This window comes from Corvus cornix, chromosome 2 (genome assembly GCF_000738735.6).
Source record: "Corvus cornix cornix isolate S_Up_H32 chromosome 2, ASM73873v5, whole genome shotgun sequence".
Taxonomy (NCBI): domain Eukaryota; kingdom Metazoa; phylum Chordata; class Aves; order Passeriformes; family Corvidae; genus Corvus; species Corvus cornix.
In genome coordinates, this window is record NC_046333.1 from 50921367 (window position 1) to 50937016 (window position 15650).

At 33.7% G+C, this 15650-nt stretch overlaps 1 protein-coding gene across 10 annotated transcripts in view; it reads left to right on the plus strand.

The window, feature by feature from the left end:
* Positions 1 to 15650, plus strand: part of DGKB (diacylglycerol kinase beta) — a 381223-nt gene that overhangs the window by 148236 nt on the left and 217337 nt on the right. For 8 of the 10 annotated variants that reach the window (XM_010399089.4, XM_039549085.1, XM_039549084.1 and 5 more), the window contains 4 exons: positions 37 to 153; positions 4194 to 4292; positions 11844 to 11876; positions 15520 to 15636. In XM_010399089.4, the coding sequence (XP_010397391.1) occupies positions 37 to 153; positions 4194 to 4292; positions 11844 to 11876; positions 15520 to 15636 (366 nt within the window). The remainder of the gene's footprint in view (positions 1 to 36; positions 154 to 4193; positions 4293 to 11843; positions 11877 to 15519; positions 15637 to 15650) is intronic. The other 2 variants (XM_039549088.1, XM_039549090.1) reach the window with 1 other exon arrangement.

The window sequence follows — 15650 nt, forward strand, 5'->3', positions numbered from 1 at the left end:
AGTAACTCTATGTATATCCTCATTTTTCTTTTGCAGGTAATGCACCATTTCTGGGTAGAAGGAAACTGTCCAACAAAATGTGATAAGTGTCACAAAACTATAAAGTGTTACCAAGGCTTGACTGGACTTCACTGTGTTTGGTGTCAGATTACAGTGAGTATACTACAGTAAAACCTTTCACGCAGCTTAGGGAGATAAAAATCATGGAATGTCATTCTGTAGCCTCATAATCTGGAATGTCTCATTCAATTTGGTCATCAGCAATGATTAGTGTGTATTTAAGGAATGGTATATGCAGAATATTCTTAGGACTTCTTACTTCTGGCAAGCAAATATGCTTAAAGGTAAATTTTGCTTCATGACAATATCCATATGAAAACAATGTGTGCCACTAAAGAGTGGAATTCCCAGTCTACACTACAGAAAGATTATGAAAGAGTTTTCAGTACCAGGAAAAATCAAGGTCACTGTGACACTAGGTCTAATTGGCAATGTACTGACAGGCAAATGAAATTGAGGACATCTGGTAGGATACAGTGATTTCAACGTCTGGGAATAATAGCAGAGACAAGTTGATAATATACTAATCTGTGCACCAAGTCAAATATATACAACTTTTGTGCACTCCTTATTCAGCAGGAACCAGTAACTGGAACTAATGACATTCAGGGAACACTGCCCTTATAAGTGAGATCTTCATGCTAGAAGGAGCAATGCCAGTATTTCTGTTTCTAGCCAGGGCAGGATTTAAATCTAAATGGGGAGAGATTTCAGCCTTCTTCGCCTGTATTTGCTGGTTTTGCTGATATCATTATTACTATTGTTACGGAACAGCAGTTGTTTGTTCAGTGCTTTAAATAATAATATGAGACTGAGGCATTAGTGAATGTTTGTTTTAGACATACAAGTTTGGATGTTTTATGAAATATTTTCTTAACACAAGAATGCAAAATATGAAACATCATCAAAGAAAATAGATCCAGGATACTTTCAGTGATAAGCTGTTATGATTACTTAAAAAACAATATTTTAGAAGAAAGCAAATATGTAGTCCAGATTGCTGTCAAAATTTGGATAATTTATGTAAAGAGTGAAACACCCAATCCAAAATGTTTTGCATGCAGATAATTAAACTTAGGCAATGGCTATATGTGTTTAGAAAGATAGATAAGGGTGTTCTGCTGTAGATATAGAAGTGTTTACATCTGTATAATATGTGTATATCATTCAAGAAATGTATATTGTGTAATATATATTGACTTTTAAAGTCAAAGGAAGTTGCAAATTCTGTCTTTCCTCAGTAGAAATTATTTTCCCATTATTTCATGTGAATCTGGACCAGATTTGTAAAGGTCTTTTACTCCTTGAAGTTGTACATCAAGATTCAGAGGATTTTCATAAGAATTGTTATTCACCAAAGAAGTACTGAGGAATTATTTATAATTGAAGTCACTCTAAAGAAAAAGGCTAAATTCTTTTGAAAATATCTTGGGTGTTTGTGTGCTTATTTAAATGCCTAAAGAGCTGTCAAGATTCCAATTAAAAAAAATGGGTGTGTGTTTTTTGACAGCTGAAATTGAAAATGTTGGCACTAAGGTTTACAATTTTTCAATTTATTTCCATCAGTAATTTAAAGATTTTTTTTAAAAGTAATTTTGTATTTTCAAATAAATTTAATAATATTTTTCTTTCATTTTATAGCTTCAAATGTAATTAGACACATAAATGAAGAATGAGTATTTTTAATACTGCAAATTATTTTTCAAACTCCTATTCACTTGCAATTCTCTGTATTCGATACATTCTATTGCAATAACTTCATTTTCTAATAGTAGCACCTTTATTACAGAAAAAAAGTGTTTTAAATTTCTAACAGATTCTTGAATGGATATTCTGATGTTATATAATTATCATCACATCCTTCAGGCATTTTTCAACTCCTTGTACCACATATTTACGGCTTACAATCGAAGCACTGATTTGAATGCGTTTTAAATATCTGTCCTTACAACTTAATAGGGTCACTTCTGATGTCAAATAACTGACTCAAGTCCCAAAATTCAGAGGCGTTTTTCACTAAGGAGGCTTGTTCTACTGGCTTGTCAGCCAAATCCATGATCCCTCTTCCATATAAATTTCATAGCTCTCTACCATGGTCATGAAAATTTTCTTCCCCTCCTTTTCTCTCCAGCAAATACACTTTTTCCTGCTTTACAGGTTTTTGAGGGAGGTAATATTTTACCAGAGATAGGTTTAGGATAACAGAGTTTTTGGGAAATGTATTTGAAACCTGCTAAAATACATTTTTTTTGAGAGGGTTGCATATTATTTTATATCTTTGTGTCCAAGTGTTATTTTCATGAAAGCTACATTTCTTCTACCTTTTCTGTTATTTGCTATGTGTCAATTCTGTTGTCAGAGATCAGCAGAGACTAATAAGAAGATTAAGCTATTTTTTCATAGATAAGTTTGCATGCCACTGAGTTGCAAAGCTGCTAATTACCACTGAATGTGTGAAGATACTTTTATTTGATGTAACATGGCCTGGTGTGCATTAATTATGGTACAAGTAGCCTTACCACTGAGGCAGAGAATTAGCATGACAAATGATTTAGATTACAGGGCTACCAAAATACCCTCACAATAAGGCTTTAATACTCAGAGTAAATTGAAACTCGTTAGACTTTTATTTTCTGTTGCTAAGTAACTGCCTAAAAAGGTAACTTCGCAGTATAAATGAATATGGACAAGGCTAATATTAGGTGCCATTCAGTTCAAAATTCAGAAATGTCATGTCAAAATTAACTGTACCAGATAATTTTATGAAGACCATATTACCAGTAAAGTTTATATACATCAGCAATTGGTACATTTTTATTGTAATTTTAATAGAGTTCATATGCGTTAAACCATTTAAGAGAAAGAGTCAGTCATTGAAAAACTGTGATTTACAGGTGCAGACCCTGAACTACAGATTTTGTAACAGCTTTTGAACCTGATGGACTAATGCTGTGTGCTATGTGTTATACTAGTTAAATTGCATGTTTATAAGATTTTTACCTCACAACTCCTGATATTTATTAGCCTGATTTTTTTTGTTTTACTGTAAATATAAATATTTTTTTTTAAAATGTCCATCTCTATGGGAAGTGGATACTATCTGAACACCTTAATGTATTTTATTGAATCAATGCAGAGATGAAAATGCAGAATAATTTAGGTTGGAAAAGACCTTTAAGATCATTGTGTCCAGAGAAATAAACTTCACAAAATTTCACGATATTATTTTATTCTGACTGTCTCTAATGATACTGTGAAGTATACCAATTAAATGTGAATGCTTTGCGTGATCCAAACATGCAACTGTGCCTTTGTACTGCATGGCTGAATATTTAGAGACATTTGAATTAAATTCTAAATTATGAACAAGAACTCTTGATTGCTAAAGTAAAATATTTCATCATTTATCATTAATTGTTACCATTTTATCTTCCTGTTATATACACATTTGTCCATTCAACCTCTGTAACAAAACGGAAGTCAACCACTGCTCTTCCAGTCAGCAGACTTGAGGATATTCTTTTCATGTTTTCAGAGTAGAACTAGTTATTGCTTTCAAGGAAACTGGATGAATTCTAAGCATAAATTAGAAAAAGGAGAGTAATTCTGGTTCCTCAGCACCCAGTGGAAGCCTGAACACAATCAAGACCAAAATTTACCTAATGAAGCTTAATGTAGGATATTCCTGTGTTCCTCTCTTATATTTGAATCTATAGTATCAGTTTCAGGAAGGAAACAGAGTCACACCAGTAGTGCCAAAAGCTGCCTTGACTTGCTCACTAGTAGTAGAACAGAAGTTCCTGGCTCAGTGCAAGAAGCTCTCTTCTGAAATGAAGCTTTTGGTCACCATTAACAGTATGCTGGTGTTACTGTACTGCCGTGCAATGTTCTTATTTTGTGTGCTGATCCACACATACAATTTCCCCCACTTTAATCCGTCATTCTTCACTTCAATGCAAATCTGCTAGTTTTTCCCATCCTAGGGGGCTTTCCACTGTAGTGTGTTTCATTTTCCTTCCAGTACTTTGGTAATCATTAATTTAAGGAAACTCACTCCATTCTAGGATGCCCATTTCCTTACACTGTAATAGTAAAATGTCTAAGTTGAATCTTAATTTTCTGCTTTCATGTAGTTGCATAACAAGTGTGCTTCACATCTGAAACCTGAATGTGACTGTGGACCTTTGAAGGACCATATTTTACCACCCACATCAATCTGCCCAGTAGTATTGGTGAGTTGTCTGTATGTTAATTTCAGATGTAATCCTCTATCATATGCAGCATTAAAACACTGCTGGGACTGACTGCCAGGTATTTGTTAAATTCACAGGACTATGTGAACCTTAAACACAATGTGTAACCCTGGATGATGGGTTTATAGGCATAAGTGTGTTTTACCCTCTGCATATTGCATTTTCCTTCATGTGAGAATGAACTTTCTGTAGGGCATATTATAACTGAAGCTGACTCAGGTTTTATCACTTATTCAGACTGTACTTACCAGAAACTGTATAGGCAGGACACTTCTACATTTTACATCTTTTATAGATCCAACTTCCCAGAATAATGAAGTTATTCTTATGGGCAGTTTTTGCTTGGGATGCATATTGTATATCTGCAATGCTGAGGTCTCTGATCTAAGCCGGAGGTTACCTAGAATGATGACACTGGTCTTGCAGTAAGCTATGCATCAACATTATGGTATATTTTATTCTGCAGTCGTGGACAGTAAATTTCTCTGTCCACAAAAACAATAACTCAATTCAATGAAAATAAAAATGCGTGCTATGTGTAGGTTGCATAGAAAAGAGCTGACCGTTTTATCATTAAAAAGGAGCTTTAGAATTAACTTACGTATTCACATATTAAATTGGATATTTTATGCTGATGAAAGTCATAGCATCATCATATTCATAAGAGAACAGATGAGTGGTCCTCTTTAAACGTATTTCATAATAAGTGTAAGAAGTGCTTGAACTTAAGAAAGTGTAATTTATTGAGGGGAGGCAAAAAAAGAAAATATACATCCTAATCTTAAACCAGTTGCTGATCATTTGGAATAATATTCATTCCTATTGTAAATTACTTGTTTTGTAATGAATCCTTTCATCTATTTGTTTATAAATCTGCTGAGGAGCAGATGCTAGGCTTTGGCCCTCTTCTTGTGTAAACTGGGATTATTCCATGGCTCTCAATGAAATAATCCAGTGGAAACCTGCCTTAAATATTTATGAAATATTTTAGATATTTTTTAAGTCACAAGAGTGGCTTTGTAATTTGTCTCTATGGTATTTTGGTATTATCTGGACAAGTTCTGATTAATAGTTACAAAATATTATTTTAAGTTTGTTGGATGATTATATTCTGTATTACCTTATTTAATTTTCAGTATTTGAGGTCATACTTTAAAAGTTTGCATCTGGAAACTATGATTCTGTTATTGGGCTATTGTTTTCATTTTAATGTTATTTATCATTTGCCATTGGTATAAACGGAATGAAACCTCAGCATGAAATTTTATCTTCAATTATATTGGTGTAACTACATTTTCTTTTCAGGAGAGGAAGAGAAATAGGGGAATTAAGATTTTTATTCCACAGTTGGAGTTTAGTTAAGTTGTTTAGAGGATATGTAAAACCACTCTAGAGTCAAATCACCCTCGAATAGGTTTGTTTTATCTCCAAATTTTCAAGACATAAGCAGAAGTAAATATGTTTTCCTGTGTTGGAATCATGTTACTGACAATGCAACACAAGACATGTATTTCAGCACAATTTATATTGTTAGGAATGAAAAATACTGTGATTTAATGGGGACTTCATAATTTTGTAGTACATTTGTTCATCTACTAGTTTCTTCCAAAAATGCATTAAAATCCTGAGTTTAATTGTGTTACAGATACTACCTCACTGAATTAGCTAATAATAATTTCTTCTAAAAGTGATTGGTTATAGTGTGCATATAATTTGTGTTAGTAATTTTTTAATTAGTGTCTCCTGTTTCCTGTTATGGGGATTCCTTTTGCGAAACATAATACTTCAGTGTATGTGAGACCAGCATTCTCAATAATGACAGCAAAACCAGTGACTATATCCTTGTCAAAACTGTCTAACCATGCCATAGGAAGTGTGTCTGTTATCAGACATACAAATCTGACAGTGGAAGGGTCCTTCGCCCAGGTCACACATTTAGCTTCAGCGATCAGCTGAGCATTAATATTCTTGCAATGCAGTGTATACATGGAAGGTAAATAAAAGCAGATAAGCATAATGCTTGCTGTACCAGGCTTGTCCTTGAGTATTTTGAGGTGCCAGAGAATGTATTTTCTTCTCCCATAGAATATAGGGAAAACAGCAAGATGAAAAATCTTGTATTTTTGATCTCCAAAAAATGTTGGCCCTCCCTTCCACCTGCAACTTTGGAAGTCCGGATTCCTTCCAGAAAACTGCAGAGTTCATTTCAGAACAAGATGCCTTCTCCTAAATTTTCCTTCAAGAGTACAGGCTGAATCCCTTCTCATCTCTTCTCTTTTGCAGAATTAGGGACATTCATATTTTTTCCTTTTTCATCCAGCATTTCTCATGTCTCATTTCTTCAGTTCTTGTGAAGTCCAGCCTCAACAATCTCTGCACAGTAAAGGACTTTTTCAGACATTGCATTTCATAGCATCATGTATTATACCAGTGCTACCAAAAATCACTCAGATGACTGACTCTTAGTGGCTGGAGAGAGAACAAAAATGCCTCATCAAGTGAAAGTTGGATGGCTGGTCTAAGTTAAATAACGGCCCTCCGGTCTTCAAAACTGCACAAAAAAGAGCTTGTCAAATGTTATTCTTAAATACAATAAGCTACATTGTCAGCTGAAAAAGAAACAATGGGGAAACTCATGTAGTTGATACTGTGTACGTCATGAAAACATCACATATCTGTCAAGATTCAATGTCTTATAAAGATTTTTCATATCTCACAGCAGTAATTTTAAGTGTCTTAGTAAAATAAGTCTGTCAACTTTAGTCCTTTTTACTTTCCTGTTTACCATATATAAGACTTGTTGTATGGTGAAGTTTTTTGTTCAAGTTAAATGAGTTTTGTTATAAACTGTGTGCAGATCTCAAGTGATAGTCTTTTAATAGATGTCAGATACACTTTAATGTTACTCTCTTTTATTTCAGTAACATTTTAATTAATTCATACTGATTGAATAAATGTACATTGAGACTTGTTTCCTAATGAGGGCACATTTAGAGGAAAGGTTTTGCATCATTCTGATATCCTGTGGGTAATTATATTCTAATTATATGGTGGGGGGGAAAAGTCTATAACTCAGTACTGATATTGTTCATTGGACCCAATTAATTACATGCACATAATGAAAGTTCATGATAAGGTTGACTGGCAGTGAGTTTAAAAATCTTTAACTCAATTGAATCCTAGCCTACCAGGAGTATAGAATTAGATCATAACCAGGTTTAAAACTGGGTATTGGAATGAGATGAGTGAGTAGTGAAGAAATCAAGATGGGTCTCTGCTTATGAGACAGTTTTCCTCACTCTGTCCCTTTATAAGGCAGAAAGGGAAAAATGCTAGCATATGTTTTGTCTTCATTTTATGCCTTCCTTTACTTTGCCCCATTTACTGATGACCATATAGGATGTTCTAATTTTTATTTATGTCTGTAGAAAAGTAATTAGATTTTCAATTTCCCACCCAAATAGATACAGCATTGGATAGTGACCAACCAATAAAAGCTTACTGTTTAATAAATAATGATGTGTATTTATTTTATAATGCATGATGATTTTGATTCTCCTATTGTATATGTGAGTTTTACAATGAATTTTTTCACTTAATTTCTAACAATTTTAATTGTTTTTCTAAAATTATAATTAAAACTGTTAATTGTGGAATAAAAATTAAATTAAGGAATAAATTGTAAAACATAAGGTACCCTGCTTATAATGTGAGCATTACTATACTGCAATTATCACTGTCCCCATAGTAACCAGTTTATTTCAAAGGTGGAGACTCTGGTATAATATGGAAGGTAAGACATGGAAAAAAAAAAATTAAAACTGGGTACATTTCTTTCTGTTTTGATATCCAACTTCATTGTTTTGCATTCTGGGAAAAATGGGTCATCATGATAAAAAGTTTGAAACAATATGCATTTTGTTTCTTTTCTCTTGTGAATGAATTTGACTTTTGTGTAGTGAAGATGTTATAACATTTTAGGACAAAGTCATCTAAGCATAAATACAATTTATGTAAATATGGAATATAGAGATAAATTGATATATTTAAAATATATAGAATTTTTATACATCATAGTGTATATCTGTTTATATACACTAATATAAAATACCATCATAAGTTGAATTCACTTGACCTCTTATTTTAAAATATAAATGACTACATATTTTGGAGGAGAAAACAGATGTATCTGATTCGTCTTTTATTTGGCATTTTATTGTACAAAACCATAAATGTTCAAAAATCTTTTGTTTATCACTAGTTCTATTTAGGCATGTAGAACAATGTACACAGCAGATTACAAATATTTTAGATAGAAAATGTGCCTTATTCAACTAAACAATATACATTATGATCTATAGCTTCAAACTTTTGTGTAAATATAACAAGTGTGTTGACATTCTGGCCAAAAGTAATACAGAATTAAAGTTGAAAATACTGTTTAAGAATTTTCTTTCACTATCAGTATCTAGACTAGATAGAATAGCTATTGGCTGCATTATAATTGCAACATAGTTCAATAGATATTTCTTCCATGTCTGATAATATGTTTTACTAATACTATTTTCCTGTGAGGTTTGTAGACGTTATTCACATAGGAAAGCAGAGTTGTAGAGAGAGAAAAAGGGAATTAGCAGTGCCTGGTTGAAGAATGAGTTTTCTTAATCCCCTTTCCAGTTATTAATCCTAAAATGATTCTTCTGTTTTTATAATAGTAGAGATCAGTTTTAGCTCAGTTGAATCCAAACTCAAAATGGAGCACAGAAAGTCAGTGCTGTGTGTAAGCATTTTATGAGCAACTCAGTCCTTTGAAGTTGAGTACTAGCCTTATCCTGAGCTTCTGAACAAAGATACTATGAAAAAAAGTTATTTGAATATATATGCTTTGGGGGGGGAGTTGAAGTTAAGTCTGGTTGTTGAATATTAAGTAATGACATAGCAATTGAAAGAGATTTAAAAAACAAAACAAACCACTTTTTTCCTTTTCAATTGTGTATCATATTGCAGCTTCAGTTCTCTGAGAATCTAAATCAGACTTGAAATATAATGGTGTGCTTATCTACACTAAGAGCTTTTTCATTTCTTTGAAGTCAGAAGGAAATTAATAATTGCCCTGGAGGAAAATGTATCTTCCTAACTAATTAGCTGTTCGACAAACACAGTTCAATGTTAAAATAATAAGATGCTGATAAACTGAAATGGCAGCCATTCAATCATTTTAAGTTATATCCAGTAGCCTGCCCACAGCTCATCACTACTGTCTAAGTTTATTCCTTACATCCTCTCCCATTGGAGTTTAATATGATTTTATTTTCAAAATTCTTTTCCAACACTTTTGTCTTTCTTAGATGATGTACATAATCAGCTGCTATAGCCCAAGTTCATTTTCAGTTGCAAATCCAGTTGAAAGTCTGGGACCATATATTGATGCATACATTGAATTGGTGCAAGATGTAAGGCGAGTTGTCTTCAGAAAACTGAATGAACTAAGGCCAACATGCTAAATGAGAAAGACTTGATTGTGAATTGGTGTGTAATTCTTTACCTTTTTACTTAGAAAAACTAAAGAAGCAGCACAAAGTACATTTAAAATGTTATCACATAGTGATTCCTTGTTCAGAAGAGGGAACAGTCAGCAGTTTTAGAAGTTATTCTTAAATGCCATATTCTCCATTCCAGCCTTGTCTTGTTGCATGTGTTTTGGCTACCAGTATTATGGATGACAAAATGTTATGTGATTTTTCCATTTATTTTTTTTTCTTAGCTGCAAATGCTTTTCTCAAGACAGCTCTCAAATTAAATGGAAGTCTTAACTTTCCTTTTATAGTATGGGCATGTGCAGCTCACTGGACAGTATTTTTGCTGAGAATTGGTTAATAATCTTGTCCACAGGATGACTTTTAGCTTCTGCCTAGGGATGTAGAGCTGGGTATTGTGCTACAGCTCTATGAGCTTTCAAGACAGCATGATGTGGTATTCTAATATTGGCTCTTTTGATTAGCATGTACACAGAGTTAGAGCTGGAAATGTGGAGAATTTATAAAATAAATTTTCAAAATAGTTTAGCTCATCTGAATCACAGTTACTCGGATGTGATATCTCATGGATACTACAGGTAGATTGCCCCCCATGGTTTTGGCATAGTGGCAATGTGTTGGGGTTTTTTTGGTTTTCAGGATTTTTGAAACTTTAATTCTCTTTGATTATTGTATAATTATGGACAGAAATTTCATGGAATGGGAATTTTGTAAGTAGGGTCCTGAATGCCATATAAGTTTACAAAATTACAGTCTAGGAGTACCTAATATTATTAATAACCTATTATTATTATTATGTTCTTAAAGATTCCCATTACATTAAACAAAATAGGTCTAAGGAATCATGGAACAACCTTTCTTCAAGTTCCTTAAAAAAAACCCCCAAAGCATCAGTTTGGTATTCAAGTCACATATTTAAATTTCCATGGCCTTCAACTTGCAAGCATTTGAGGATATCTTTATTTGGTCTTCCACGCATTCCATCTGATCTTCTATGACCAAATTCCTTTGGTCAGTATCATTTAAGTTCAAGTTCTGGAGTTCCAGAATAAGATTTTTTTTAAATAACTATTTTAGTTTATGCATCATAACATAAAAATATACTTCCCTTGTTATGCAACCCCATGGCCAAACAGGGTGTATGCTTCATCTGAAAATATATATTATAAAAGAAGCAATTATAATTTAAGAGAAGTAATCTCAAGTTTTAAGTTGTCACTTGGCAAACTGTGTAATGGTATTAAGCATTTACTAATGACTTTGCAATCCTATATAATGCATAGGTAAATTGTTGTTTCATGTTATGAAATATATTGATTTAAATAATCCTGTGTAGGAAATAATCTACAAAAATATATTTGCAGTTATTGATTAAAAGGCAAAGTGAGAAAAAGCAATTGTTCCTGTATTTGCCCTGGATTCTGTGTCAGCAGTTAAAATATGAAGAGCTATCTCTTTAGTAAGCCTTTAGTAACTATTCATCTGTTTTTATCCTAACAGCTATGATTGAGTATGATATTTCTAAACGTTAGTGTTTTGTGTAAAGGAAAAGATTCTACCTCTATATAAAGAAAGAATATGAGCAGTTTTTGAGGATTAATGATGCATAGCTTGTTAATTGTAGCAGAGGAAGGCTTTTTAAACAAGATTCCGTGATTCAGATGAGGATTCAAAGACTTGGAAGATAAAATAAAAATAGCTTTCCAGGTATCAAGTATCTCTTTTTGCTATTCAAAAGACTAAAGTCCTCAGGTTTTGTAATATTGTTAGCTGGTGTTAAAATGATCCCACACATACTTTCCAGAGTATAAATTATATAATATGACAGCCAAACATTGGGAAAGTACACTTGTGCAAAAGTGTAACAAAGTACCGTGTGCGTTTTTGTTAAGTATGACTGCTGCAAGGTAACATTCCTTGTGAACACTCTGTCCATGCCCTTTGCCATCCCAGCTGTTTGGTGTTGCAGCCTAACATTCTCTTTTTCCAACAGACGCTTCCCACTTTAGGAGGTTTGCTCCCTGAGGTGCGTAGCAGGAGGCGTCCATGAACGCTTGAGTACTAACAGTTCATGATATTGTACGTTCTTTCTGCTATGAAGTGCATTTTGGGGCTGAACCAAAAATCTAGAGATGATATTCTGGGTTATTATTTGCAAAGTCCTGTCTTACTTGTCCATTATTTTCTGATTTGGAATATGGGATAGATGCAATTGCATAGTTCTCACCTGGCAGTGGTCTCTCTGGAGCAGTATGAATGGTAGAAGCTCCAGCTAATGAACATTGACTTCAAAGTGGGAATTCAAGGGAGAAAATAAGATATGAGAAGTGCAAAAAGGGGTGGAAAAAATTTTTGTTGTGGTAAGTAGTATTTTGGAAGGTATGTGCTCTGGCACATATCAAAAGCACAAAAAACTTCATTCTTTGAGCCATCAAAATGTACAATAGCGTCTAAAATGCTGTATTCAGTACCTCTGTCAACCTCATGCATGTTCACGAAACAAAATGGTTCACAGGTACATTGATCATTTTGTATGCTTTATTTAGCAAAATATTAAAAATAGCACAACTGTTAGAGAAATATTTCTTACCTTGAAAGGTAAATTTTTGCATTTTATAAAACCATTTTATAAATGCATGTCAAATTTTTCTTAACATTATTAGAATTTTTAGCCTGTTATCCATTCTTATCTTCCTATGTTTTTGTCTCATTTAAAAATTGCATTGTTTATTTCCTGACACTCTCCGATATCTTAGTAATATTGTAGTTCCCAAAAAGAAGATACTCTAGGTCAGGCACAACTGGTATTTCATATGTAAGAGAAAGGGTCTGTACAAGAATATTTTTAAAATATTTTTTAATGAAGTGGTAAATCTTTTTGTGTTCCATTAACCGATTTATTCATTAGAATTATGATACAATTTGTCACATTATGTCATACAAACTAAGTCAAATCCTCACTAGTGTGACACATACCTAAAAATTACAGAATATATAACTCTAGGAAATCTAGAATCTCTTGTCAGCTTCTTCAGCAATGTTTTAGAGAGCTTTGGTAGACATGGTGACTTGTATTGTGATATCATACTAATATAAGATGGGTGATATGAAATACTTTATTTGTACTTTCTTCAAAAATCGTCAGTGATGAAAGCAGAGTTTCAATGTTAATGAGATCAGGTATCCATCTTTGACCATATTATTAACAGACAATTCTGTATCATGAATATACTTTTTCCTTTATGTTATGTGAGATATATGACCTAATCTTGTATTGTCTTTTTGAGTCAAACAATGGTTTTCTTATGGGACAGGAAATATAAATTGGAGAAGGAATGTTTTTAATGCAGCAGTCATAGGTCTAAGGCCGGCTGAGGGTATTTACTGCTTTTTATATCATGCTGTATTTGTATCACCCCAATATCCAAAACTTTGCTTTGGGTAATTGTTACTGTGTTTTACTTGAGTCATTAATAACAGCGAGTTTGGGCACAGGTCTTAGCAGTGTATAAATACTTTTCCTCTAAATAGTAGCATGATACATGCAAGAAGATTTTTAGTGCCACACTTTATAAGTAGGCCTCTTTTTAATGTTTTTTTTAACCTCTAAATGCACAAACTCAACGTGCTGAATCTTACTTTCTGTTAACTTTTTCTCTGAATTATCACAAATGTGTCCTTTAGCTTGAGATTTTTTTAGACCTTTTAAAATTTGCTCTCCCTCTCTGATTTTTGTTAGAAATCACAATTTTTACTAGCTTTTACTCTGCTTTACTGCCATCTGATTTGATTTTTGAAGATGTTTCCATGAGAGAGATTTGGCCACAATGTAAAATCCTATTTAACAGGGTATGCTTCCTTTTTATAAAATGTAGTGATTTTTAAGGGTAATTACTTACAAAGTTGTTTAAAACCTCAAAACAACTTCTTAAATTTGTAATGAAGTGTGAAGCTTCCTTCATAATGAAGTACCTTACTTGCTATCCTTGGCACTAACCAATATCATTGTGCAAAATGTTTTCTGTTAGTTAAAAATTTTATTCTCTTTGGGTGCCTCATCCTAGTTCTACTTTCTGAAAAAATTATCAAATAAGTAAGAGCAGAGTTAGTGATTTCTTAGGCAGTGATATGTACAGTGTTTTGTTTTTAAGTTTAAGGATGAGGTGAATAGCTCTAATTGCTTCTACTGTTTTCTCTTTAAAGCAAGGGTGTTGTAGTCTGGAGTCTTGGACCTCATCTTGCACCAGCCGAGTTACTCAAAGCATCCAAGAGCTCTGTTAACTAACCTCTTAGGAATCTCACATACAGACAGTTATGTAGACTCCCCTGGTTGTTTTTTTCCTGTGGCATAGGTTTGTCAGTCCTTTCATACAAAATGTGGTCAGGTTGTCACAATTCCTCCAAGCACCTGGCTACCCAAAGTAGCCTAGGATGACCTGGACCACTCTGTGCATCAGGACTAGATTGAGACTGTCAGTCTCAGTTAAAGAAACTAAAGATGCTTTAAAAACAGTCAGGGTCCACATCTGTGTTAGAAGGCACTGTATTAAGCTGGGAGTTATTCCCTTCCTGACAGAATCTGTGTCAGTGCTTCTTACCAGTAAAAACTGCTCCTGAAAGAGTTTCATGCATTAATTGCTACTACGATCCCTAAGGCTTTATCAGAGGTAGCGCAGAAATGGGTTTGGCCTGGTATGGAACATAAATGGTAACATTTAATGAACTTACTGAATGCAGTTGCAGGGGGTGCAACAATGTCCTTCATGCTCCTTTCTAGTGCAGCAGCTTTGTGCCAGCCCATTCCCTTGACTAGTTTAAAACCTCCTTGCGCTTGTGAAGTGAGGAAAGTGGTTGGGGTGCGGTTGGGATTGAAGGCACTGATTCTATTTGATAAACATCTGCTGTTTTAATTTATGGTGTGTTTTTTGGACAACCTGAAAGGACATGCTGGGTGCAGTTTATAAGTAGAATAAATGAGATACGAAGAATGAGAATACTTTTTTTTCCATGCAGGGTTCTCTGAAATGGCCTGATAACAGTTGAAAATATGATTTCAATAGTATAATTCTGAGTTTTTATCTTTCAGATAGCTATCTTATTGTGAATCAGCATCAAAAGTTGCCAATGACTTAGAATCTGATTAGGTTCTGGTTTCCTTCTGATACAAAAGACATATTTTATAAAAAGCTGCTCAGCCAATTGATTATGGTACATTTAGACCAGGTATATTTTGCCAAAGTGGTAAAGTACTCTGAAGCATCCAACTTTTGCTAGCAGTCAGGATGAAATTTTGAAAAATTACTCATCTCTCAGCAATGTCCTTATTAAACAATCAAGTGTATTGTATGATTGGCTTTCAAGTTTCAGAATGGCACCCTGGTAATGTCAGATTATCTTTTCACATCATTGCATTAATTTGTGTTGTGACTGCACACTTTTCATCCATCTATTGCCTAGTCATTATGGAATGTCCAGGCACATAGATAGATGTTATGTGAAGTGCCCAGACATTGTGTATTAACTTGACTGAGATCTCATTTTCATTAAAGCAGAGTCTGACATTACTCGCTAGTCAAAAAATAACTTTGTGGAGGTACAGTCTCAGTTACAGTTGTATAGCATTATATAATGTGTTACAATGTTCCCTTTTCTCCTTTTCTCTTTTCAAGGAAAGACAGGCAACAGTGAAAAAAGAAAAGAGTTGCCCCCAGCAAATGAACAAACTGGGAGAACGGAACAAAATGCAAAGAGCAAATTCTGTCACCGTAGATGGACAAGGCCTTCAGGTGTGATTATTGGT